General features: G+C 40.6%; 1 protein-coding gene across 2 annotated transcripts; it reads left to right on the top strand.

Moving 5' to 3' along the window:
* The first annotated feature begins 18,140 nt into the window (after positions 1 to 18,140).
* Positions 18,141 to 23,870, top strand: LOC123044692 (trafficking protein particle complex subunit 5). Of its 2 annotated transcripts, none has more exons than XM_044467517.1 (9): positions 18,141 to 18,388; positions 18,637 to 18,765; positions 19,791 to 19,879; positions 20,413 to 20,476; positions 20,866 to 20,943; positions 22,077 to 22,153; positions 22,239 to 22,305; positions 22,388 to 22,495; positions 23,577 to 23,870. In XM_044467517.1, exons 2-9 carry the CDS (start codon positions 18,694 to 18,696, stop codon positions 23,604 to 23,606), a joined length of 585 nt encoding a protein of 194 aa, XP_044323452.1. In that variant the 5' UTR covers positions 18,141 to 18,388; positions 18,637 to 18,693; the 3' UTR covers positions 23,607 to 23,870. The 2 variants fall into 2 exon arrangements, with proteins under 2 accessions (XP_044323452.1, XP_044323453.1); XM_044467518.1 differs by having other exon boundaries at positions 18,185 to 18,388; positions 18,585 to 18,765.
* The last annotated feature ends 258 nt before the right edge of the window (positions 23,871 to 24,128 follow it).

The raw sequence follows: 24,128 nt of genomic DNA, 5'->3' as shown, positions 1-24,128 counted from the left end.
ACACGCGAAAAACAGAATCTGTCAAAAACAGAATAGTCTGTAGTAATCTGTAACTCTCGAATACTTCTGTAAATCCAAAAATCTAGACAAATTAGGAAAGCCTGAGCAATTTGTGTATCAATCCAGAGCAAAAATAATCATATCAAAATCACGTTTCTGTGAATTATCAAAACTAATTTACTGGTTGCAAAAGTTTCTGATTTTCAGCAGGATCAACACAACTATCACCATAAGCTATCCTAAAGGTTTAACTTGGCATAAACACTAGTTAAAACATAAAACCACATCTAACCAGAGGCTAGATGAATTATTTATTACTAATCAGGAAAAAAGCAAAGAACAAAAATAAAATTGGGTTGCCTCCCAACAAGCGCTATCTTTCAACGCCCTTAGCTAGGCATAAAAACGCGAATAGATCTAGGTATTGCCATAATAATGATAGGGCAGATCTCGAAAACTCATCTCATACTCTCTACGTTCAGCGGCAAGTTTCCTTTGTGGCAAGCAAAAGTAATCAAAAGGGCTAAATTTAATGCGACAAAAATCCCCAAGATCAAGCTCGGGAGGAATTGGTTCCTTCTTTGGCCCTTCATATTGTACAACCAACTCATCATTATAAGCGTTCTTTTGGCAAAAAGTCATGAGCTTTTGTTCAAGAGAGAAACCCAACCCGTTGTTCTGAATAGCAAAATCATCGTTAAGTTCGGAAATCCTATCAACTAGAACATCGGTAGGAACCCTCTTTCTTAAATTTTCATTATAAGCAACATGATCTAAGGGTCGTAAGCGCATTATGTCTTCTTGGTTAAAGAGAATTGCTTCTATGGAAGGATGACCAACATCCACCCTATAATGCGCAAAAATTTCATTAGCCTCTTTTATTATAAATCTGAACTCATGTGCTAGAAAGATGGTAGCTGCGCGCTTAACAGAAGAATGCTCGATATTAGAAAACTCTAGAAAAATTCTTTATATGGAGGGATGCATGTGAATAAGTTGTCTTTCAAGTTCAACTACGAGCAAAGATATAGCGTCCGCAAGACTACTGGTTTTATGGAGAATAGACCCACCCATAGTGGGTAAAGCACCAGCACAAGTGAAGAAATCTTGAATAACCCCTTTTCCAATAATATTGCCACTACCAATGTGGAACTTTTTACTGTGCAAAATAGTAGGTCCTTCATGAGGATTAGTATTATCAAAAGCATCAAAGTTCCCCCCGTCGTTACTACTATCCTTTTCAACAATAACCTCCCCAATTTCGGACATAGTGGCAACAAACCAATCTAACAAAAGAGCACACAAGAAGCAAGCGAAAAAGACGAACGAAAGAGGGGCGAATAAAAGGCAAAAAAAATTAAAATCGTTTTAGAAGTGGGGGAGAGGAAAACGAGAGGCGAATGGTGAATAATGTAATGCAAGAGAGAAGAGTTTATGATGGGTACTTGGTATGGCTTGACTTGACGTAGATATCCCCGACAACGGCGCCAAAAAATAGGCAAGTTGACGGGAGACTAGTCTTGACTTGGCGTAAATCTCCCCGGTAGCGGCGCCAGAAATCCTTCCTGCTACCTCTTGAGCTTGCGTTGGTTTTTCCCTTGAAGAGGAAAGGGTGATGCAGCAAAGTAGAGTAAGTATTTCCCTCAGTTTGAGAACCAAGGTATCAATCTAGTAGGAGACAACGCACAAGTCACCGAATACCTGCACAAACAATCAACAACTTGCACCCAACGCGATAAAGGAGTTGTCAATCCCTTCACGGTTACTTGCAAAAGTGAGATCTGATAGAGATAGATAAATGGTAAAGTAAATATTTTTGGTTTATAGATCGAAAAGTAAAAGATTGCAAAATAGTAGATTGGAAACTAGTAAGATGTAAAAGAGATTCAATATAATAGAAAAGAGACCTGGGGTCCATAGGTTTCACTAGTGGCTTCTCTCACGATAGCAAATATTACGGCGGGTGAAAAAATTACCGCCGAGCAATTGATAGAAGAGGGCATAATTATGATGATATCTAAGGCAATGACCATGAACATAGGCATCACGTCTGTGTCAAGTAGACCGAGCATCACGTCTGTGTCAAGTAGACCGAAACAATTCTGCATCTACTACTATTACTCCACACATCGACCGCTATCCAACATGCATCTAGAGTATTAAGTTCATAAAGAACAGAGTAACGCATTAAGTAAGATGACATGATGTAGAGGAATTAACTCAAGCAATATGATGAAAACCCCATCTTTTTATCCTCGATGGCAACAATACAATACGTGCCTTGCTGCCCCTACTGTCACTGGGAAAGGACACCACAAGATTGAACCCAAAGCTAAGCACTTCTCCCATTGCAAGAACAACAAATCTAGTAAACAAACTAAACCGATAATTCGAAGAGACTTGCAAAGATATCAAATCATGCATATAAGAATTCAGAGAAGAACCAAATAATATTCATAGATAATCTGACCATAAATCCATGATTCATCGGATCTCGGCAAACACACCGCAAAAGAATATTACATCAAATAGATCTCCAAGAACATAGAGGAGAACATGATATTGAGAATCAAAGAGAGAAAAGAAGTCGTCTAGCTACTAGCTATGGACCCGTAGGTCTATGGTAAACTACTCACGCTTCATCGGAAGGGTAATGGTGTTGATGTAGAAGCCCTCCGTGATCAAATCCCTCTCCAGCAGGACACCGGAAAAGGTCCCTAGATGGGATCCCACGGGTACAAAAGGTTGCGGCGGTGGATGATGTCTACTACGCAACCTTCTTCTTGTAGACGTTGTTGGGCCTGCAAGTGCACAAGTTTGTAGGATAGTAGCAAAATTCCCTCAAGTGGATGACCTAAGGTTTATCAATCCGTGGGAGGCGTAGGATGAAGATGGTCTCTCTCAAACAACCCTGCAACCAAATAACAAAGAGTCTCTTGTGTCCCCAACACACCCAATACAATGGTAAATTGTATAGGTGCACTAGTTCGGCGAAGAGATGGTGATACAAGTGCAATATGGATGATAGATATAGGTTTTTGTAATCTGAAAATATAAAAACAGCAAGGTAACTAATGATAAAAGTGAGCGTAAACGGTATTGCAATGGTAGGAAACAAGGCATAGGGTTCATGCTTTCACTAGTGCAAGTTCTCTCAACAATAATAACATAGATAGATCATATAACAAGCCCTCAACATGCAACAAAGAGTCACTCCAAAGCCACTAATAGCAGAGAACAAACAAAGAGATTATGGTAGGGTACGAAACCACCTCAAAGTTATTCTTTCGGATCAATCTATTCAAGAGTTCGTACTAGAATAACACCTTAAGACACAAATCAACCAAAACCCTAATGTCACCTAGATACTCCATTGTCACCTCAAGTATCCGTGGGCATGATTATACGATATGCATCACACAATCTCAGATTCATCCAACCAACACAAAGTACTTCAAAGAGTGCCCCAGAGTTTCTACCGGAGAGTCAAGAAAACGTCTGCCAACCCCTATGCATAGGTTCATGGGCGGAACCCGCAAGTTGGTCACCAAAACATACATCAAGTGTCACGTGAAATCCCATTGTCACCATAGATAAACACGGCAAGACATACATCAAGCGTTCTCATATAAAAGACTCAATCCGATAAGATAACTTCAAGAGGGAAACTCAATTCATCACAAGGGAGTAGAGGGGGAGAAACATCATAAGATCCAACTATAATAACAAAGCTCGTGATACATCAAGATCGTGCCATAGAGAGAACACAAGAGAGAGAGAGAGATCAAACACATAGCTACTGGTACATACCCTCAGCCCCGAGGGTGAACTACTCCTTCCTCGTCATGGATAGCGTCGGGATGATGAAGATGGCCACCGAGGATGGGTTCCCCTCCGGCAGGGTGCTGGAATGGACTCCCGAGAGGTTTTTGGTGGCTACAGAGGCTTGCGGCGGCGGAACTCCTGATCTATCTTGATATTCGATGTTTTTAGGGTATGTAGGCTTATATAGGCGAAAGAAGTCGGTCGGGAGGTGCTCGAGGGGCCCACGAGACAGGGGGCGTGCCCTCCTATCTCGTGGCTGCCTCGAGGATCTTCTGACGTGAACTCCAAGTCTCCAGGATCATATTCTCCCAAAAAATCACGCTGCCAAAGGTTTCATTCCGTTTGGACTTCGTTTGATATTCCTTTTCTTCGAAATACTGAAACAGGCAATAAAACAGCAATATGGGCTGGGTCTCCGGTTAATAGGTTGGTCCCAAAAGTAATATAAAAGTGTATAATAAAGCCCGTAATCATTCAAAACAGATAATAAAATAGCATGAATGATTCATAAATTATAGATAAGTTGGAGACGTATCAGCATCCCCAAGCTTAATTCCTACTCGTCCTCGAGTAGGTAAATGATAAAGAAAGAATTTATGAAGTGTGAATGCTAGAAGGTGCACAAGTTTGATTAATGATAATTTCAATCACCTTTTCTAACATGATAATATGTCATAACGGTAGTTTATCTCATAAAACTTCTCACAATAAAGTAACAAGCAATTCACATGTCAAAGCATAGACCATAAACTTTCTTGAAAACTAGCAAACTTCATTCTCAGTCATCAAACAATTGCAATTCATCTTATTTTCAAGAATAGCAAACTCCACATACTCAACTCTCATATAATCTTCTACAATTGCTAACACTCACGCAATACTAATGGTTATGGAGTTTCAATCAGACACTGAGAAAGATAGGGGCTTATAGTGTTGCCTCCCAATGTATTCACCTTTGGGTGATGTCAACAATAATAGTTCATGCTAACTTACATCCAATTGGATATATATATATATCAGGATCACCCCAACACAAAAGTGCTCGCCAAAGGATAAAATTAAAAAGGGAAAGGTGAAGATCACCTTGACTCTTGCATAAAGTAAAAGACATAAAGTAAAAGATAGGCCCTTCGCAGAGGGAAGCAGAGGTTGTCATGCGATTTTAGGGTTGGATGCACAAAATCTTAATGCGAATGAACGTCACTTTATATTGCACTTGTATATGGACCTTTATTATGCAGTCCATCGCTTTTATAACAAGATAGTATAAAGCTATTTTCTTCACACCAAAAGATCATACATATTTAGAGAGCAATTTTTATTGCTTGCACTGATGACAACTTACTTGAAGGATCTTACTCAATCCATAGGTAGGTATGGTGGACTCTCATGGCAAAACTGGGTTTAAGGATATTTGGAAGCACAAGTAGTATCTCTACTTGGTGCAAGGAATTTTGGCTAGCATGAGGGGGAAAGGCAAGCTCAACATGTTTGAATGATCCATGACAATATACTTTAACTAAGATGTCGGAAAACATAACCCATTACGTTGTCTTCCTTGTCCAACATCAACTCTTTAGCATGTCATACTTAATGAGTGCTCCCAATTATAAAAGATGTCTAGGATAGTGTATTTATATATGAAATCTCTCTTCCTTCAATATTCTTTCATGAATTGTTCAAATGACCAATACAATGCTTGCTAACCTTCAATAAATTTACAACCTCTACTTTTTAGACGAGAAGCCATTACTCCCCATGGGATAAGCAAATGAGGCATATATAATTTCAGATTTATGACAATCAACTCATTCAACCATTTACTCATAGGATATAAGTGAAGCTCACGAGTAAATGACAAACTACTCCAAAAAGATATAATTGAAGATCAATGAGTAGCTAAATAATTATGTAACTATATGAAGACTCTCTCTCTCATTTAAGAATTTCATATCTTGGTATTGTATTCAAACAGCAAGCAAAACAAAATAAAATGACATTGCAAGGATAGCACAACTCATGTGAAGAAGCAAAAACTTAGGTTCAACCGATACTAACCGATAGTTGTTGAAGAAGAAAGGTGGGATGCCTAACGGGGCATCCCCAAGCTTAGATGCTTGAGACTTCTTGAAATATTATCTTGGGGTGCCTTGGGCATCCCCAAGCTTGAACTTTTATGTCTCCTTAATTCCTCTCATATCATGGTTTTTCTATTTCTCAAAAGCTTCACCCACAACAAACGTAACAAGAACTCGTGAGATAGGTTAGTATAAACCAATGCAAAACCTTATCATTTTCTACCGTAACAAATCACTAAAATTATTATTCAACATTGCATACTAAATTCCTCTGCATATTTAATACTCTTATCCTCAAATAGAATCATTAAACAAGTAAACATATGCAAACAATGCAAACATAACAGCAATCTGCCAAAACACTACAGTCTGTAAAGAATGCAAGATTCATCATACTTCCCTAACTCCAAAAATTATGAAATAAAATTCCCACTGTAGTAAATTTATCAGAGCTCATTATGCAAAAAGTTTCAACATTATATCATGCTCTGACTTTTCTAGGGAATTTTTGCAACAGCGGTAAACTTTCTGTTTTCAAACAGCAACGTGTATACTAGCAAAATAAGCATGGCAAAGGCTATCCTTGACCTTTTTTTTATTGAAAATAAAGATGCAAAACATTATTCTAAATAACAGCAAGCAAATAATAACAAAATAAAATGACGCTCCAAGCAAAACACATATCATGTGGTGAATAAAAATATAGCTCCAAGTAAAGTTACCGATAAACGAAGATGAAAGAGGGGAGGCCTTCCGGGGCATCCCAAAGCTTAGGCTCTTGGTTATCCTTGAATATTACCTTGGGGTGCCTTGGGCATTCCCAAGCTTAGGCTCTTGCCACTCCTTATTCCATAGTCCATCGAATCTTTACCCAAAACTTGAAAACTTCACAACACAAAACTCAACAAAAAACTCGTAAGCTCCGTTAGTATAAGAAAATAAAACCACCACTTAGGTACTGTAATGAACTCATTATAAACTCATATTGGTGTAATATCTACTGTATTCCAACTTCTCTATGGTTCATACCCTCCGATACTACTCATAGATTCATCAAAATAAGCAAAGAACACATAGAAAACAGAATCTGTCAAAAACAGAACAGTCTGTAGTAATATGTATCAAACGTATACTTCTGGAACTACACAAATCCTACCAAATTAGGAAGTCCTAAGAAATTTGTGTACCAATCAAGAGCAAAAAGAATCAGATCAAAATCACGTTTATGTGAATTAACAAAACTAATTTACTCGGTGCAAAAGTTTCTGATTTTCAGCAGGATCAACACAACTATCACCGTAAGCTATCCTAAAGGTCTTACTTGGCACTTTATTGAAAGAAAAGATATAAAACATGATTACTACAGTAGAATAATCATGTGGACACACAAAAACAGTAAGGATAAGTATTGGGTTGTCTCTCAACAAGCGCTTTTTTAATGCCTTTCTAGCTAGGCATGATGATGACAATGATGCTCACATAAAAGATTAAAACATAACAGGAGCATCATGAAGCATATGACTAGCACATTTAAGTCTAACCCACTTCCTATGCATAGGGATTTTGTGAGCAAACAACTTATGGGAACAATAATCAACTAGCATAGGAAGGTAAAACAAGCATAGCTTCAAAATTTTAAGCACATAGAGAGGAAACTTGACATTATTGCAATTCCTACAAGCATATATTCCTCCCTCATAATAATGTTCAGTAGCATCATGAATAAATTCAACAATATAACCAGCACCTAAAGCATTCTTTCATGATCTACAAGCATAGAATTTTTACTACTCTCCACATAAGCAAAATTCTTCTCATTCGGAATAGTGGGAGTATCATAAGAGACTTGAACACTAAAAGTTGTTTCCACACTAAAAGAGTAACGTTCAGAAAAAGGATAATCATAATCATGACAAGATTTTTAAATATAACCAACACTGCTTTTTATAGCATAAGTTTCATCACAATAATCATCATAGGTAAGAGGCATACTATCATCATAACAACTTTGCATATCAAAACTTGGGATGCTAAAAATATCATCTTCATTAAACATAGCATCCCCAAGATTGGGACAAACATTAATTTCATAAAATATATTCTCAAATAATTCATCCTCATCAAACATAGCTTCCCCAAGCTTGGGCCTTTTCATATCATAAGCATAATCACTCTCATCATTAATAGTATGGACAGCACCAATAGTATAACAATTATCATCATCACAATGAGTAGTAGGAGCAACATCATTTGGGAGGGATATCTTTTTACCTTTGTTACCCCTTCTTTTCCTTTTCTTTTTCACATTATGTATGGGTTCAACCTTCCTCTTTGAGCTCCTTATTGACGAGATTGGTTGAATAGAAAGCTCCTCCTCGTTACCTGATTCATCATAAGAAATAATAGGAGGATATTGGGAAGTCTCTTCCCTTTCATTAGTATTCTCATCATCTTCTATTTGCTTTCTTTTCTTTAGGTAATTGGCAATATAAGGATTTTTCAATGCAATTCTCCGCACAAAACATATAAATCTTTTCTAGATCAATATCAAGGAAATGCTTAAGATTAAATTCTGGAATAGGCTTAGTTAAACGTTTCAACTCTTCATAACCCAAAAGCAAACTAAGTTCATTATAATGTGTAAGGGAAATCAACTCATCACAATTTTTGGACACGATTCGGTCATGAAACAATTTGCACTGGAGATGTAAATGACCACGTTCATTGCAAAGTTCATAAGTACGACAAAGGAATTTTAAATTTTCAGCACTCACATCTAGCCTTCCTTGCAACCATTTAGTTTCTAAATGCTTATGCCTCTTGCAATATATATCTTCTCTATTTGGTGTGTTCATGCAAACATGCACTCCACAAAAGTTGACATGCTCATAAGAGATATTTTCATCATGACTAGAGCAATCATCATTAATACTATGGATATTCAAGGAGTTTACACTAACAACATTGCAATCACGCTCATCATTCAAAGATTCAGTACCAAGCATTTTAATGCACTCTTCTTCTAGCACTTGAGCACAATTTTCCTTTCCATCAAACTCACGGAAGATATTAAAAAGATGAAGCGTATGAGACAAACTTAACTCCATTTTTTTGTAGTTTTCTTTTATAAACTAAACTAGTGATAAAACAAGAAACAAAAAGATTCGATTGCAAGATCTAAAGATATACCTTCAAGCACTCACCTTCCCGGCAATGGCGCCAGAAAAGAGCTTGATGTCTACTATGCAACCTTCTTCTTGTAGACGTTGTTCGGCCTGCAAGTGCACAGGTTTGTAGGACAGTAGCAAAATTCCCTCAAGTGGATGACCTAAGGTTTATCAATCCGTGGGAGGCGTAGGATGAAGATGGTCTCTCTCAAACAACCCTGCAACCAAATAACAAAGAGTCTCTTGTGTCCCCAACACACCCAATACAATGGTAAATTGTATAGGTGCACTAGTTTGGCGAAGAGATGGTGATACAAGTGCAATATGGATGGTAGATATAGGTTTTTGTAATCGGAAAATATAAAAACAGCAAGGTAACTAATAATAAAAGTGAGCATAAACGGTATTGCAATGGTAGGAAACAAGGCACAGGGTTCATACTTTCACTAGTGCAAGTTCTCTCAACAATAATAACATAGATAGATCATATAACAAGCCCTCAACATGCAACAAAGAGTCACTCCAAGCCACTAATAGCAGAGAACAAACGAAGAGATTATGGTAGGGTACGAAACCACCTCAAAGTTATTCTTTCGGATCGGTCTATTCAAGAGTTCGTACTAGAATAACACCTTAAGACACAAATCAACCAAAACCCTAATGTCACCTAGATACTCCATTGTCACCTCAAGTATCCATGGGCATGATTATACGATATGCATCACACAATCTCAGATTCATCCAACCAACACAAAGTACTTCAAAGAGTGCCCCAAAGTTTCTACCGGAGAGTCAATAAAACGTGTGCCAACCCCTATGCATAGGTTCATGGGCGGAACCCGCAAGTTGGTCACCAAAACATACATCAAGTGGCACGTGAAATCCCATTGTCACCACAGATAAACACGGCAAGACATACATCAAGTGTTCTCATATAACAGACTCAATCCGATAAGATAACTTCAAGAGGGAAACTCAATTCATCACAAGAGAGTAGAGGGGGAGAAACATCATAAGATCCAACTATAATAACAAAGCTCGTGATACATCAAGATCGTGCCATAGAGAGAACACGAGAGAGAGAGATCAAACACATAGCTACGGGTACATACCCTCAGCCCCGAGGGTGAACTACTCCCTCCTCGTCATGGATAGCGTCGGGATGATGAAGATGGCCATTGGTGATGGGTTCCCCCTCCGGCAGGGTGCCAGAACGGACTCCCGAGAGGTTTTTGGCGGCTACAGAGGCTTGCGGCGGCGGAACTCCCGATCTATCTTGATATTCGATGTTTTTAGGGTACGTAGGCTTATATAGGCGAAAGAAGTCGGTCGGGAGGTGCTCGAGGGGCCCACGAGACAGGGGGCGCGCCCTACAGGGGGGCGCCCTCCTATCTCGTGGCTGCCTCGAGGATCTTCTAACGTGAACTCCAAGTCTCCAGGATCATATTCTCCCAAAAAATCACGCTGCCGAAGGTTTCATTCCGTTTGGACTTCGTTTGATATTCCTTTTCTTCGAAATACTGAAACAGGCAATAAAACAGCAATATGGGCTGGGCCTCCGGTTAATAGGTTAGCCCCAAAAGTAATATAAAAGTGTATAATAAAGCCCGTAATCATTCAAAACAGATAATAAAATAGCATGAATGCTTCATAAATTATAGATACGTTGGAGACGTATCAGTGGAAAAGTGGTTTCGTGGCTCCCCTAAATGTTTCCAGGGTATAAGAGTATATATAGGCGAAGGAACTAGGTCAGGAGACCCATGAGGGGCCCATGAGGTAGGGGCGCGGCCTACCTCCCTGGGCGCGCCCTCCACCCTCGTGGCCGCCTCGTTGCGTCTCCGACTTCATCCCCAAGTCTCATGGTTTGCTTCTGGTCCAAGAAAGATCATCGCGAAAGTTTCATTCCGTTTGGACTCCGTTTGGTATTCCTTTTCTGCGAAACTCTAAAATAGGCAAAAAAATGACACTGGGCTCTCGGTTAATAGGTTAGTCCCAAAAATAATATAAAATAGCATATTAATGCATATAAAACATCCAAAACAGATAATATAATAGCATGGAACAATCAAAAATTATAGATACGTTGGAGACGTATCACTTGCTTCTTGTGTGCTCGTGTGTTGGATTGTTTGCTTTGTCACGATGGCTCAAGATAATACTAAATTGTGTGACTTCTCCACCACCAACAACAATGATTTTATTAGCACTCTGATTGCTCCCACTACTAATGTTGAATCTTGTGAAATTAATGCCGCTTTGCTGAATCTTGTTATGAAAGATCAATTTTCTGGCCTTCCTAGTGAAGATGTCGCACCCCATCTAAACAATTTCGTTGATTTTGTGCGATATGCAAAAGAAGAAAGATGTGGATAATGATATTTTTAAATTGAATCTATTTCCGTTTTCGCTTAGAGATCGTGCTAAAACTTGGTTTTCATCTTTGCCAAAAAATAGTATTGATTCATGGAATAAGTGTAAAGATGCTTTCATCTCTAAGTATTTTACTCCCGCTAAGATCATCTCCCTTAGAAATGATATTATGAATTTTAAGCAACTTGATCATAAGCATGTTGCACAATCTTGGGAGAGGATGAAATTGTGATACGAAATTGCCCTACACATGGTTTAAAATTGTGGATGATTATACAAAAAAATTATGCCGGATTGAATTTTGCTTCTAGAAATCTTTTAGATTCGGCTGCGGGGGGCACTTTTATGGAGATTACTTTAGGAGAGGCTACTAAGCTCCTAGATAATATCATGGTTAATTATTCTTAATGGCACACTGAAAGATCAACTAGTAAAAAAGTTCATGCGATTGAAGAGATTAATGTTTTGAGTGGAAAGATGGATGAACTTATGAAATTATTTGCTAACAAGAGTGCTTTTTATGATCCTAATGATATTCCTTTGTCCACTTTGATTGAGAATAATAATGAATCTATGGATTTGAATTTTGTTGGTAGGAACAATTTTGGTAACAACGCGTATAGAGGCAATTTTAATCCTAGGTCGTTTCCTAGTAATTCCTCTAATAATTATGGTAATTCCTACAACAATTATTATGGAAATTTTAACAAGATGCCCTCTGATTTTGAGAATAGTGTTAAAGAATTTATGAGTTCGCAAAAGAATTTTATGCTTTGATTGAAGAAAAATTTCTCAAGATTGATGATTTTGTTGGGGAACGTAGCAGAAATTCAAAATTTTCCTACGTGTCACCAAGATCTATCTATGGAGAAACCAGCAACGAGGGGAAGGAGAGTGCATCTACATACCCTTGTAGATCGCTAAGCGGAAGCGTTCAAGAGAACGGGGTTGAAGGAGTCGTACTCGTCGTGATCCAAATCACCGGAGATCCTAGTGCCGAACGGACGGCACCTCCGCGTTCAACACACGTACAGCCCGGTGACGTCTCCCATGCCTTGATCCAGCAAGGTGAGAGGGAGAGGTTGAGGAAGATGTTGGGGAACGTAGTAATTTCAAAAAAATTCCTACGCACGCGCAAGATCATGGTGATGGCATAGCAACGAGAGAGGAGAGTATTGTCCACGTACCCTCGTAGACTGTAAGCGGAAGCGTTATGACAACGCGGTTGATGTAGTCGTACGTCTTCACGATCTGACCGATCCAAGTACCGAACGTACGGCACCTCCGAGTTCAGCACATGTTCAGCTCGATGACGATCTCCGGGCTCCGATCCAGCAAAGCGTCGGGGATGAGTTCCGTCAGCACGACGGCGTGGTGACGATGATGATGTTCTACCGGCGCAGGGTTTCGCCTAAACTCCGCGACGATATGATCGAGGTGGAATATGGTGGAGGGGGGCACCGCACACGGCTAAGGAACGATCCGTAGATCAACTTGTGTGTCATGGGGTGCCCCCCTGTCCCCGTATATAAAGGAGCAAGGGGGAGGGGGCCGGCCAAGGGGAGGAGGCGCGCCCAAGGGGGAGAATCCTACTCCAGGTAGGATTCCCCCTCTTTCCTAGTCCAAGTAGGAGAGGGGAAGGAAGGGAAGGAGAAGGAGAAGGAAGGAGAGGGAGGAAAAGGAGGAAAGGGGGGCCGGCCCCCTAGTCCAATTCGGTTTGGGCTAGGGGGGCCGCACGCCCTGCCTCCTCTCTTCCACCACTTGGCCCATGAGGCCCATTGCTTCTTTCTCGTATTCCCGTAACTCCCCGGTACCCCCGAAAATACCCGAATCACTCGGAACCTTTCCGAACTCAGAATATAGTCGTCCAATATATCGATCTTTACGTCTCGACCATTTCGAGACTCCTCGTCATGTCCCCGATCTCATCCGGGACTCCGAACTCCTTCGGTACATCAAAACTCATAAACTCATAATAAAACTGTCATCGAAACCTTAAGCGTGCGGACCCTACGGGTTCGAGAACTATGTAGACATGACCTAGAACTATTCTCGGTCAATAACCAGTAGCGGAACCTGGATGCCCATATTGGCTCCTACATATTCTACGAAGATCTTTATCGGTCAAACCGCATAACAACATACGTTGTTCCCTTTGTCATCGGTATGTTACTTGCCCGAGATTCGATCGTCGGTATCCAATATCTAGTTCAATCTCGTTACCGGCAAGTCTCTTTACTCGTTACGTAATGTATCATTCTGTAACTAACTCATTAGCTATATTGCTTGCAAGGCTTTATAGTGATGTGCATTACCGAGAGGGCCCAGAGATACCTCTCCTACAATCGGAGTGACAAATCCTAATCTCGAAATACGCCAACCCAACATGTACCTTTGGAGACACCTGTAGTACTCCTTTATAATCACCCAGTTACGTTGTGACATTTGGTAGCACCCAAAGTGTTCCTCGGGTAAACGGGAGTTGCATAATCTCATAGTTACAGGAACATGTATAAGTCATGAAGAAAGCAATAGCAACATACTAAACGATCAAGTGCTAGGCTAACAGAATGGGTCATGTCAATCACATCATTCTCCTAATGATGTGATCCCATTAATCAAATGACAACACATGTCTATGGTTAGGAAACATAACCATCTTTGATTAATGAGCTAGTCAAGTAGAGGCATACTAATGACACTATGTTTGTCTATGTATTCACACATGTATTATGTTTCCGGTTAATACAATTCTATCATGAATAATAAACATTTATCATGAAATAAGGAAATAAATAATAACTTTATTATTGCCTCTAGGGCATATTTCCTTCAGAAGACTCCATCCAGCAGTAGCACAACGGCGTGGTGGTGATGGAGGAGCATGGCAATCCTGCACGGCTTCGCCAAGCACCGCGGGAGAGGAGGAGTACTTGGGAGAGGGGGAGGGCTGCGCCAAAACATGTGGTGCGGCTGCCCTCCCACCCCCCACATATATATAGGGGCAAGGGAGAGGGGGGTCGGCCCCCTCAGATCCAATCTGAGGAGGGGGCGGCGGCCAAGGGGGGGAGGAGTGCCTCCCAAGTCAAGCGGAGGCCCTCCCCCTTAGGGTTTTCCCCTTCCCATGCGCATGGGCCTTGGGGGGGCTGGTGCCCCTGGACCATTAAGGCTAGGGCGCCCCCCTACAGCCCATGCTGCTGTATTGGACGTGGTGGAACAATTTCTGGACCTCCGGACCCCTCCGGAATCCTCCGGAACCTTCTGGAAGCTTCCCGGTACAATACCGAAAAAACCCGAACTTTTTCCGGAACCCGAACAACAACTTTCCATATATAAATATTTACCTCCAGACCATTCCGGAACTCCTCGTGACATCCGGGATCTCATCCGGGACTCCGAACAACATTCGGTAATCACATACAAACTTCCTTTATAACCCTAGCGTCATCGAACCTTAAGTGTGTAGACCCTACGGGTTCGGAAACCATGCAGACATGACCGAGACGTTCTCCGTTCAATAACCAACAGCGGGATCTGGATACCCATGTTGGCTCCCACATGTTCCACGATGATCTCATCGGATGAACCACGATGTCAAGGAGTCAATCAATCCTGTATTCAATTCCCTTTGTCTAGCGGTATTGTACTTGCCCGAGATTCGATCATCGGTATGCCGATACCTTGTTCAATCTCGTTACCGGCAAGTCTCTTTACTCGTTCCGTAACACATCATCCCGTGATCAACCTCTTGGTCACATTGTGCACATTATGATTATGTCCTACCGAGTGGGCCCAGAGATACCTCTCCGTTACACGGAGTGACAAATCCCAGTCTCGATTCGTGCCAACCCAACAGACACTTTCGGAGATACCTGTAGTGCACCTTTATAGCCACCCAGTTACGTTGTGACGTTTGGTACACCCAAAGCATTCCTACGGTATCTGGGAGTTGCACAATCTCATGGTCTAAGGACAAGATACTTGACATTAGAAAAGCTTTAGCATACGAACTACGATCTTTGTGCTAGGCTTAGGATTGGGTCTTGTCCATCACATCATTCTTCTAATGATGTGATCCCGTTATCAACGACATCCAATGTCCATGGTCAGGAAATCGTAACCATCTGTTGATCAACGAGCTAGTCAACTAGAGGCTTACTAGGGACATGGTGTTGTCTATGTGCCCACACATGTATCTGAGTTTCCTATCAATACAATTATAGCATGGGTAATAAACAATTATCATGAACAAGGAAATATAATAATAACTTATTTATTATTGCCTCTAGGGCATATTTCCAACAGTCTCCCACTTGCACTAGAGTCAATAATCTAGTTCACATCATCATGTTATTAACACTCACACGTCACATCGCCATGTGACCAACATCCAAAGAGTTTACTAGTGTCATTAAACTAGTTCACATCATCATGTGATTAGGACTCAATGAGTTCTGGAGTTTGATCATATTTTGCTTGTGAGAGAAGTTTTAGTCAACGGGTCTGCAACATTCAGATCTGTATGTACTTTGCAAATCTCTAGGTCATATTGTAAATGCTGCTTCCACGCTCCACTTGGAGCTATTCCAAATGGTCGCTCCACTACACGTATCCGGTTTGCTACTCAGAGTCATTCGGATAGGTGTTAAAGTTTCCATCGTCGTAACCCTTTACGCCGAACTCTTTATCACCTCCATAATCAAGAAACAAATCCTTATTCCTCTAAGGATAATTTTTTTGACCGCTATCTGGTGATCCACTCCTTGATCACCTTTGTACCCTCTTGCCAGACATGTGGCAAGGCATACATCAAGTGCGGTACTTAGCATAGCATACTGTAGAGCCTACGTCTAAAGCATAGGGGACGACCTTCGTCCTTTCTCTTTTTTCTGCCGTGGTCGAGCTTTAAGTCTTAACTTCGTACCTTACAACTCAGACAAGAACTCCTTCTTTGACTGATCCATCTTGAACACCTTCAAGATCATGTCAAGGTATGTGCTCATTTGAAAGTACCATTAAGCGGTTTTTGATCTATCCTCATAGATCTTGAACTCCTTCTTTGACTGATCCATCTTGATCTATCCTAATTTTTTTAGTAACAAAAGTTATTTCGCAAGAACAAACATGCAACTAAAATAGAAATAGGTAGTTATCACATTAGTACCAAAATTCATTGTATTTACCGACATATGCATATTCTTTGGTGTATTTGGAAAACCAAAAAGTGCAAACATTTTTTATAATGCAATGTGTTTTGACATTAAGTACGTTTGATGGCTTATCCTTCTTACACTGAAAACGAAGAATACCGCACAAGGTTGCAAATCTTCATCAGTTGAATTCTCTAGTTCAGTAAATCTCTGCATGATAAGATCACCTCATCCTTTGAATGTGGAGTCGACTATGTCACTGAGGGTGTTGTATTCAACTCCGTTAAAAAATTCGCATTGTTGGGATCATGTATGACGATTCAGGTGTTGATGGTAATCTTCCTCTTCCTTGCTCCCCCTCGGTGCTCCCTCAGATGTTAAAGGCCCCTATACCTAGTACACCATCTGGAGATGGCCAACTCCCCCGCTTAGTCACCTCTTAAGAAGACCAGGACATCCTCATCACCAGTGGTGTTGCTGGTAGTACAAGCCAGTGACTATGGAGATTTGCATGGCAAACAAGTTGGAGAGACAGATGTTTGTTTCCTCGTGCTTCCTGGACTTTTTGCTCTTGAATAGGTTGTAATAATGTACATATTACACTAATTATGGTGGCTTTGTCTTGTTGCCTTAGTTTCTTTTCCAGCTTTATTAGCTTGGTGTGTTTTTTTGGTTTTCCATTTTCAATCACGATTATGTGTGAAAACTGAGAGGGCCTTTTCGAACTTTCCTTATGAACTTGAAAAAAAATCATTGTATTTATATATAATTCGTGACTTGAAAAGGCGGCAGTTGCAACAACCAACAAAATGAACATATGCAACATCGCTATTCGACGTTGCTAGTTACTACTAGCCGAGGCGGTCTAGTCCTCATCGTCATCCTTGTCCTCCTCCTTGTCGGTGTTTGTTGAGGTAGTTGAGTCCCTCGTCTTTGATCCACAGACCAAGGCTCCAGCGACGGGCACACTCTTCCTCGAGCTCGCCCTTCTTAGCGGAGCGACAAGCGAGAAGATTGACCCACCGCTGCTTCTCCCCTTCATCGGTTGCGGGGGCAAACTCGTGGAGATGCTCCTCCGCTTTGCGGACGGAGAGCTCGAGCTCGATCCCGATTGAGTCCTCGGGCTCAGGCTCGGTCTCGTCCTCGACGGGATGAGGACGAAGGGGGCGAGGGGACAACAGAGGGACGGTGGTGTGTGTACGGGACGACAACAGTGCTTCAAAACCGGGCTATGACGTGAAGAGGAAGAAGACAAAACTTTGTTCATGTCATGACAGTTGGATTTGGAGTGCACTCCATACCAGGCTTCCATAAATTTCAAATATGAAAGCTACCAGTTTGTTTTTGAAACGAGCTCCATAAATTATAACGACCAGAACACATATAAGGACCCTATAAGAATGCGAGTTATGAGTTATTTGCCATACTAATGGTTATTACGGTGATCGGTCACCTATGACGCAAGTTTGGTGTTAGGATCACGTGTAAATGAGACAGATGAAAACTTCTGCTCTCCCCCGTCGGATCATGTTCCAACGCTCAGATCGACCACCTCAGCCCTACCTTCACTCGTTTTGCACAAAGACCCCGCAAGCACAACAAACACATCACCCCGCCTCCCCGCTGTGTTCTTCCCCATCTTCCCACTGCGCACGGAGGCTGTTCCCGGCGACGGGCGGTGATTTTCCCAGCGACGAAAGAGGCTGGATTCTGAAGTTGCTGCCAGATCCATCATCGTCGGGTCCTGCTCCTCCGACGGCCGCTTCTCCTCCCGCAAAGTCCAGCGCCGCCACTGGTTCGTTTCCGCGCGGACTACCTGCACAGATCCGTCGACTGAGGGACCGCCAACATTTTGTGTTGGATCCCCTTTTTCTTGACTTTGAATCGGAAGTAGCCATTCCTCTATGAAATGTTCCTGATAGGAACGGTCAATATGGACGATTTGTATGGAGCCACATATTTCATACACCACCTCACTTCTAGTGTTGCAGCGAAGAAATAGAGAAGCCAGGAACCCCTTCTAAACGGATTCAGCTTGTGCAGTATTCCAAGAATTCTGAAGAAACCCCAAGGAAAGAGACCCAGAGGAGGGCGGGCAAGATGATCAGTGTTGGGAAGACGAAGCAGTATGCAAACGTTCTTGACAAGCCCCTCAGCCGTGGCAGACAGGAGGTACACGTCCTTCCCATATCAAAACCCCTTCAGATATTTGTTTCTGGCAGCTCTCTTAGTAAGGCATAGGTTAGGTAACTGAGACAGATTCACAGGTTATGGTAGTAGCTGGGCGGAAAGTATTTCAGATCCTGCTCAATTAGTTTGAGCAGCAGAAGTTTTCTTACTCATCGACTGTAAATTGTGGGAGTATTGTTTATTTGAGTAGTATGCAGTTGGCAATGTGAATTTTGTTGAAAGTTGAAGCTGAATGCATGGTGTAGTTATAGCTTCCATTGGAAACGTGGAGGAACCGAGGAACTATTGCCCAAACCCACTACTCTATAATCGTGTTTCAAGAATGGAAGGAAATGGGTTAATATTCTGCATAGTAGCAAAATATATTGAAGTGGAAGTTACTTGACAGCTTAGTGATACTTTCAATTGGATAAATTAAAGAGCTAAATATATTTATTATTGTAGCCTAATTGCAAAATGTGAATGTATTCAACCATTCATTCTTTTCATTAGTAGTAGTTGTGTTTCTGAAGTTAAATTGAACATTTTGACAGCGTCTACTTGTATTTGTCCCAATATAGGCTGTATCATACGTACAAATTTCTTATCATACAGCCATCACATTAGTATGAAAAATACTCCAAATGATTTCTCATTAGTTTCTAAGTACATTCTAGTGAACCTAAACTGTAGTTACTGCCCTGTAAGCAATGAGAAGGAATTGTTTCGTGAAAAGGGCCAAACACAATGATAACAACGACTTTTGCATTAATTGAAGGGGTAAAATAAATAGCATCAAAATATATTGAAGTGAAAGGTACTATACACTGTAATGCTACTTTCGATTGGATAATTTTCTAGAGCTAAATATATTGCGTCTATCCTATCCTGATCGCAATGTGAGATGTGTTACTTCCTAAGTGCAAAAGGATTCATTCTTTTCGTTGGTAGTTTTTAGCGTGTGCCAATATATATTATTTTCCTGTTTTGTTATGATACATGTTTCATAAATGTTCTGTATTCCATAGGTCAGTTTGAGTGCATTCGCATTCTTGTTCTCGGAGGTGGTTCAATACAACCAGACACAAGTTGACAACATTGCTGACCTGGAACGAAGGTAGCCTCTATGTTCTTATTCATGCATCTGTTCATATTGTTGATGAAACTGTATTGTTGTTAATTATATCCACTCTTAACAGTTTTTACTGTCCTACGGCATTTCATTTGTCCTGATTTGATTGGTACCTTGTAGCTGGTACAACCTTTTTTAGTCCGTACATGATACTCTTTGATATCCGGGTCACATATTTCAGGCGCTATGTGTTTGCCCATTACTGTATGTTATTGTATCATCTGGAATTTCAGATAATGCAAAAGGTTTACAACAACTTGTTCACATGTTGAGATGTGATGCAACTATAACATTTGGTTGATCAATTATTATTATTTCCGTGACGTGGTCGATCTAATTTCTGCAACATTATTTGTACCTCTAATGTTTCAGTACATCTCTCTCTTTGGATGTGCTAAATCATGCAAGGACATTTGACAATGTTTCTCATTAAAAATACACCGCTCCATATTCATGCGTTAATATTCTTTGATGCTTAGCATAACATCCCTTCCTCTCATTTTATGTTTTATACGCAGGCTGGAGGACGCTGGTTATGCTGTTGGTGCTAGAGTTCTTGAACTGCTGTGTCACAGGGAGAAGGTTTGATGCGTAGTTCTTTTCTTATTCCATGATTTCATTGGTCGTCTATTGCTTCATACTTAAAATGATGATAAAGTTAACAGAACAACAGTCAAAACTTCGTCGCTTCTTTGTTGCGAGTGGCATGGCATAGTCATCTCGTTTTTCTTGCATAACTTCAAACTTGCTGTTTGTAACTTTGTATTCCCATGTCTTTTTCTAAAGAGGAAGTCATAGCAACAATATCTATAGCACAACATCTGACATGCCAGCATCTATGATTTCTCTTATTAAGGTTCCAGGTGTTCTCCAAATTTACATCATTAGCCTCGTTATTGACTTATTGTGTATGTGCTCTCTAAACTGTTATCCTGTCGAGATAGTCATGTTAATAATAATAGTCAATCCAGGGGAATAGACGAGAGACTCGACTGCTGGGGATTTTATCATTCATTCACAGCAATGTATGGAAAGTACTGTTCGGAAAGGTAATCTATTTTACATATCAATCTTCTGTTATTCCTACTCTGTTCCGCAATAGTTGGAGTGATTGCCATAATTTAGGTGTTCTTGTAACATACTTACGTTTTTTCTGTTCAATGAGGTTGTCCCATCAAAAGATTGTGAGCCGAGCTTGTTTGTTAGTGGCCTGACTTCTGGGGTGTTTGATGTTCTCCGCCACTGCCTGACCAAGCACACCTATTTATTTTTATTTGGTTTCTGTTTTTCTGAATGAAGGGAAGCCTTGGCGCAGCGGTAAAGCTGTTGCCTTGTGACCATGAGGTCACGGGTTCGAGTCCTGGAAACAGCCTCTTGCAGAAATGTAGGGAAAGGCTTTGTACAAAAGACCCAAAGTGCTCGGACCCTTCTCTGGACCCTGCACAAACGGGAGCTACGTGCACCGGGCTGCCCTTATTTTCTGTTTATTGTGTGTAGATAATTTCTCCTATTTAAATATAAAATAACATATGCTGAAAATAAATACAGAATTACGTATCACACCGAAGGCTGGAAATTAGAGAAATACTTTAATCCAATGGCAACTCTTTGCTAGAGTAATTACCATTTTGAACAATGCAAAATTGTGACAATATGACCTGTTTGTCCATGTTTCAATTTGGTTGCTAGTACAAAAGCAGAGTCAATTAGCATAGATTATTCCACATATTCATGCATGTACTGATATTATAACATAATTTTATTAATTTGTACCATTATAGCTACGTAATGTCAGAGTTGAGGTATCAATTTGGTCGATGTTGCATTTGTGCACTAATTTAACACCTGGTGATCAAGTTCCCTTGTCTGAAGCATTGGGATCTAATGAGCACTTCTCTTTGCACTTACTGACACAAATTTGACTAACAAACTTAACACAGCTTTCAGCATCACATTTCTGGCATGATGACCCTTGATCCTAAAACTCCTATTGTTGAGAATTCCGAAGAAGATTTATGATTCTCGTATTTTAAACAATTTCCTCAGTTGTTTTATACAAGAAATTTTTGCATCCATTTATCATGTGCTGATAGTAAGTCCACCTGTCGTTCTGTTCTGATTGCTGGACTGAGTGGACTTATTTGATGGCTTATCCTGGTAGATGGTTTCGTACTGTTTCCAGGTGGCTGACTCGCTTGAGAAAGGAACAGAACATGAGGATGAATACATGATTAGTGAAAAGGAGCTTCTTGTTAACCGGTGTGATGAATTCGTTTTTCTTTAACTTCATAATATTTTTCTTTCCATACAAATCTGAAACCTGGGAACCTTTTTATTTGATCAGGTTCATTTCCGTGCCGAAAGACATGGGGGCATTCAACTGTGGAGCTTTTGTTGCAGGGATTGTAAGGGTGGGAATTCCAGCTCAAATATTTAAGTCAACCGTGTCTTCTTAGATACACAACGTATAAACCTTCATAAAATTTCTTACAGGGCGTATTGGACAATGCTGGTTTTCCAGCGGTAGTTACGGCACATTTTGTGCCAATTGAAGGCCAGCAGAGGCCCAGGACAACAATCTTGATTAAATTTGCTGAAGAGGTAAAGGACTGTGTTGTTTTACTTAACTTCTGCTGCACATTAACGAAGAATATATCCTATTGTGTAACTGAGAAAGACAGAAGGGGTGATTTCCTTTCTTTGGGTAAAAATCTTTTGCTAGAAGATTTAGTGATACTATATTTAGGTAAATTATTTGTTTTTGACTTTTTGTACAAGCTGCTAAACAGTAAGGGCATCTACAACCATAATGGGAAAATTTGGCCCCTCGAACATCTGCGGATGTGTCCGGTCAGTGTCCGGGCATGTCCGCTTTTAGCCCCTATTTGTCCATGCACACAACCATGCCCCCACTTTCCCCCTATATGTCCGGTCACAAGCATATGATTGATGGAGAGGAAGAGAGAGAAAAGAAAGAAAGAATAAAGAAAGAGAAAAGGTGGTCCGTGGTGGGTCAAATCCTACGTAGCGCCCTGCCCGGACATCCCCATATCCTCGCTATATATGGACTGGATATGGGGATTTGCGGACAGCCTAAACATATGGGGACAAAATTGGGGGGGGGGGGGGTTCCAGTTTGGTGCCCTTTTTCCTTCTCTCTCTTGTCCGGCACTGACCGGGCTGCCCGCCCAGACGTTTGGGGGCAGTTTGAGGGGTCCGGTTGTAGATGCTCGAAGTGCCTAAAATAGATGTAACTAGAGATGATACCCCCCACACATTGCTGTGGGAGTTGGCTGCAATTATTTCAATGAGATTCGGTTGTATGAAACATTAGTTGGATTAATAATATGAGAATTACTGAGCTAATATAATTTGTTGTATTTTATTATTGTATAGTTGTAGAATATTTATTAAATATGAGTCGCATGCATGGTGTATGTTAAGGTGTGTTTACTAGCTAAGCACCCCAACCGAGAAGAGATCCTCTTTAGAAATATGTGGCAGGTTCTAGATAATTGACGTTCGATTGTAATCGGCTGAACAGGATATAATGAGCTAGTGCCCAAATTTGTTGTCACCTGTAGTAGAGATGAAAGATGAAAGGCAGTAAGAAATGGAGTATTTGTGACTAATGTTTTAGATTGATTGAGGTGACCTTTTCTGAATAAATGCTCATTTTCAGGTTTTACGTCGGGAATCAAGACTTGGCTGAAATGCACACCAGGCTATTTCTTCTGTTCTGTTTGCAAGATGAATCCATTTCAAATATGTTTTGTTCTTGATTTATGTAATACTAATATATTGGTAATTTTCCATCGAAAAGGTATACTGGTAATTTTGAGAATATAAGCAGTAGCCTCATTTTATGAGTGTCCGACACGGGAATACTAGCAAAATGTATGTGCAGAAGAGAAACATCAAAAGGATTAGAAGAGCCCACGGGGAAGTTGAAAAGTGGACTAGTTGCTTTCCTGCATGTTATGGCCTGTTTGGTTATCTACATCGTTTTTGGTCTATTTATCCGTGGCTGAGTTTAGCTGGCTGAGGGAATACATGCAAAAAATCATGTTATGCACAGGTGCAAAACATGGTGTTTCGTTGTGCCATTCATGCATGGGAAAAGACCCACCACAACATTCAGCCATGCATGATTTTTTTTCATTTAATTATTTTACTTATATTCAATAAATATTGTTACAACTATACGTAATCAAATATAATAGGTTATGTATTT

The sequence above is a fragment of the Triticum aestivum genome, chromosome 2B (assembly GCF_018294505.1).
Source record: "Triticum aestivum cultivar Chinese Spring chromosome 2B, IWGSC CS RefSeq v2.1, whole genome shotgun sequence".
Taxonomy (NCBI): Eukaryota; Viridiplantae; Streptophyta; class Magnoliopsida; order Poales; family Poaceae; genus Triticum; species Triticum aestivum.
This window is presented reverse-complemented; position numbering and strand designations above follow the sequence as displayed.

Bases quoted from the DNA above. Each gene is read 5' to 3' on its own strand.
- LOC123044692 (XM_044467517.1), top strand. From the start codon at position 18,694: ATGATCAGTGTTGGGAAGACGAAGCAGTATGCAAACGTTCTTGACAAG. The intron at 18,766-19,790 runs GTACACGTCCTT...TGTATTCCATAG, and splicing joins TCAGCCGTGGCAGACAGGAG to GTCAGTTTGAGTGCATTCGC. The intron at 20,944-22,076 runs GTAATCTATTTT...TACTGTTTCCAG, and splicing joins GGAAAGTACTGTTCGGAAAG to GTGGCTGACTCGCTTGAGAA.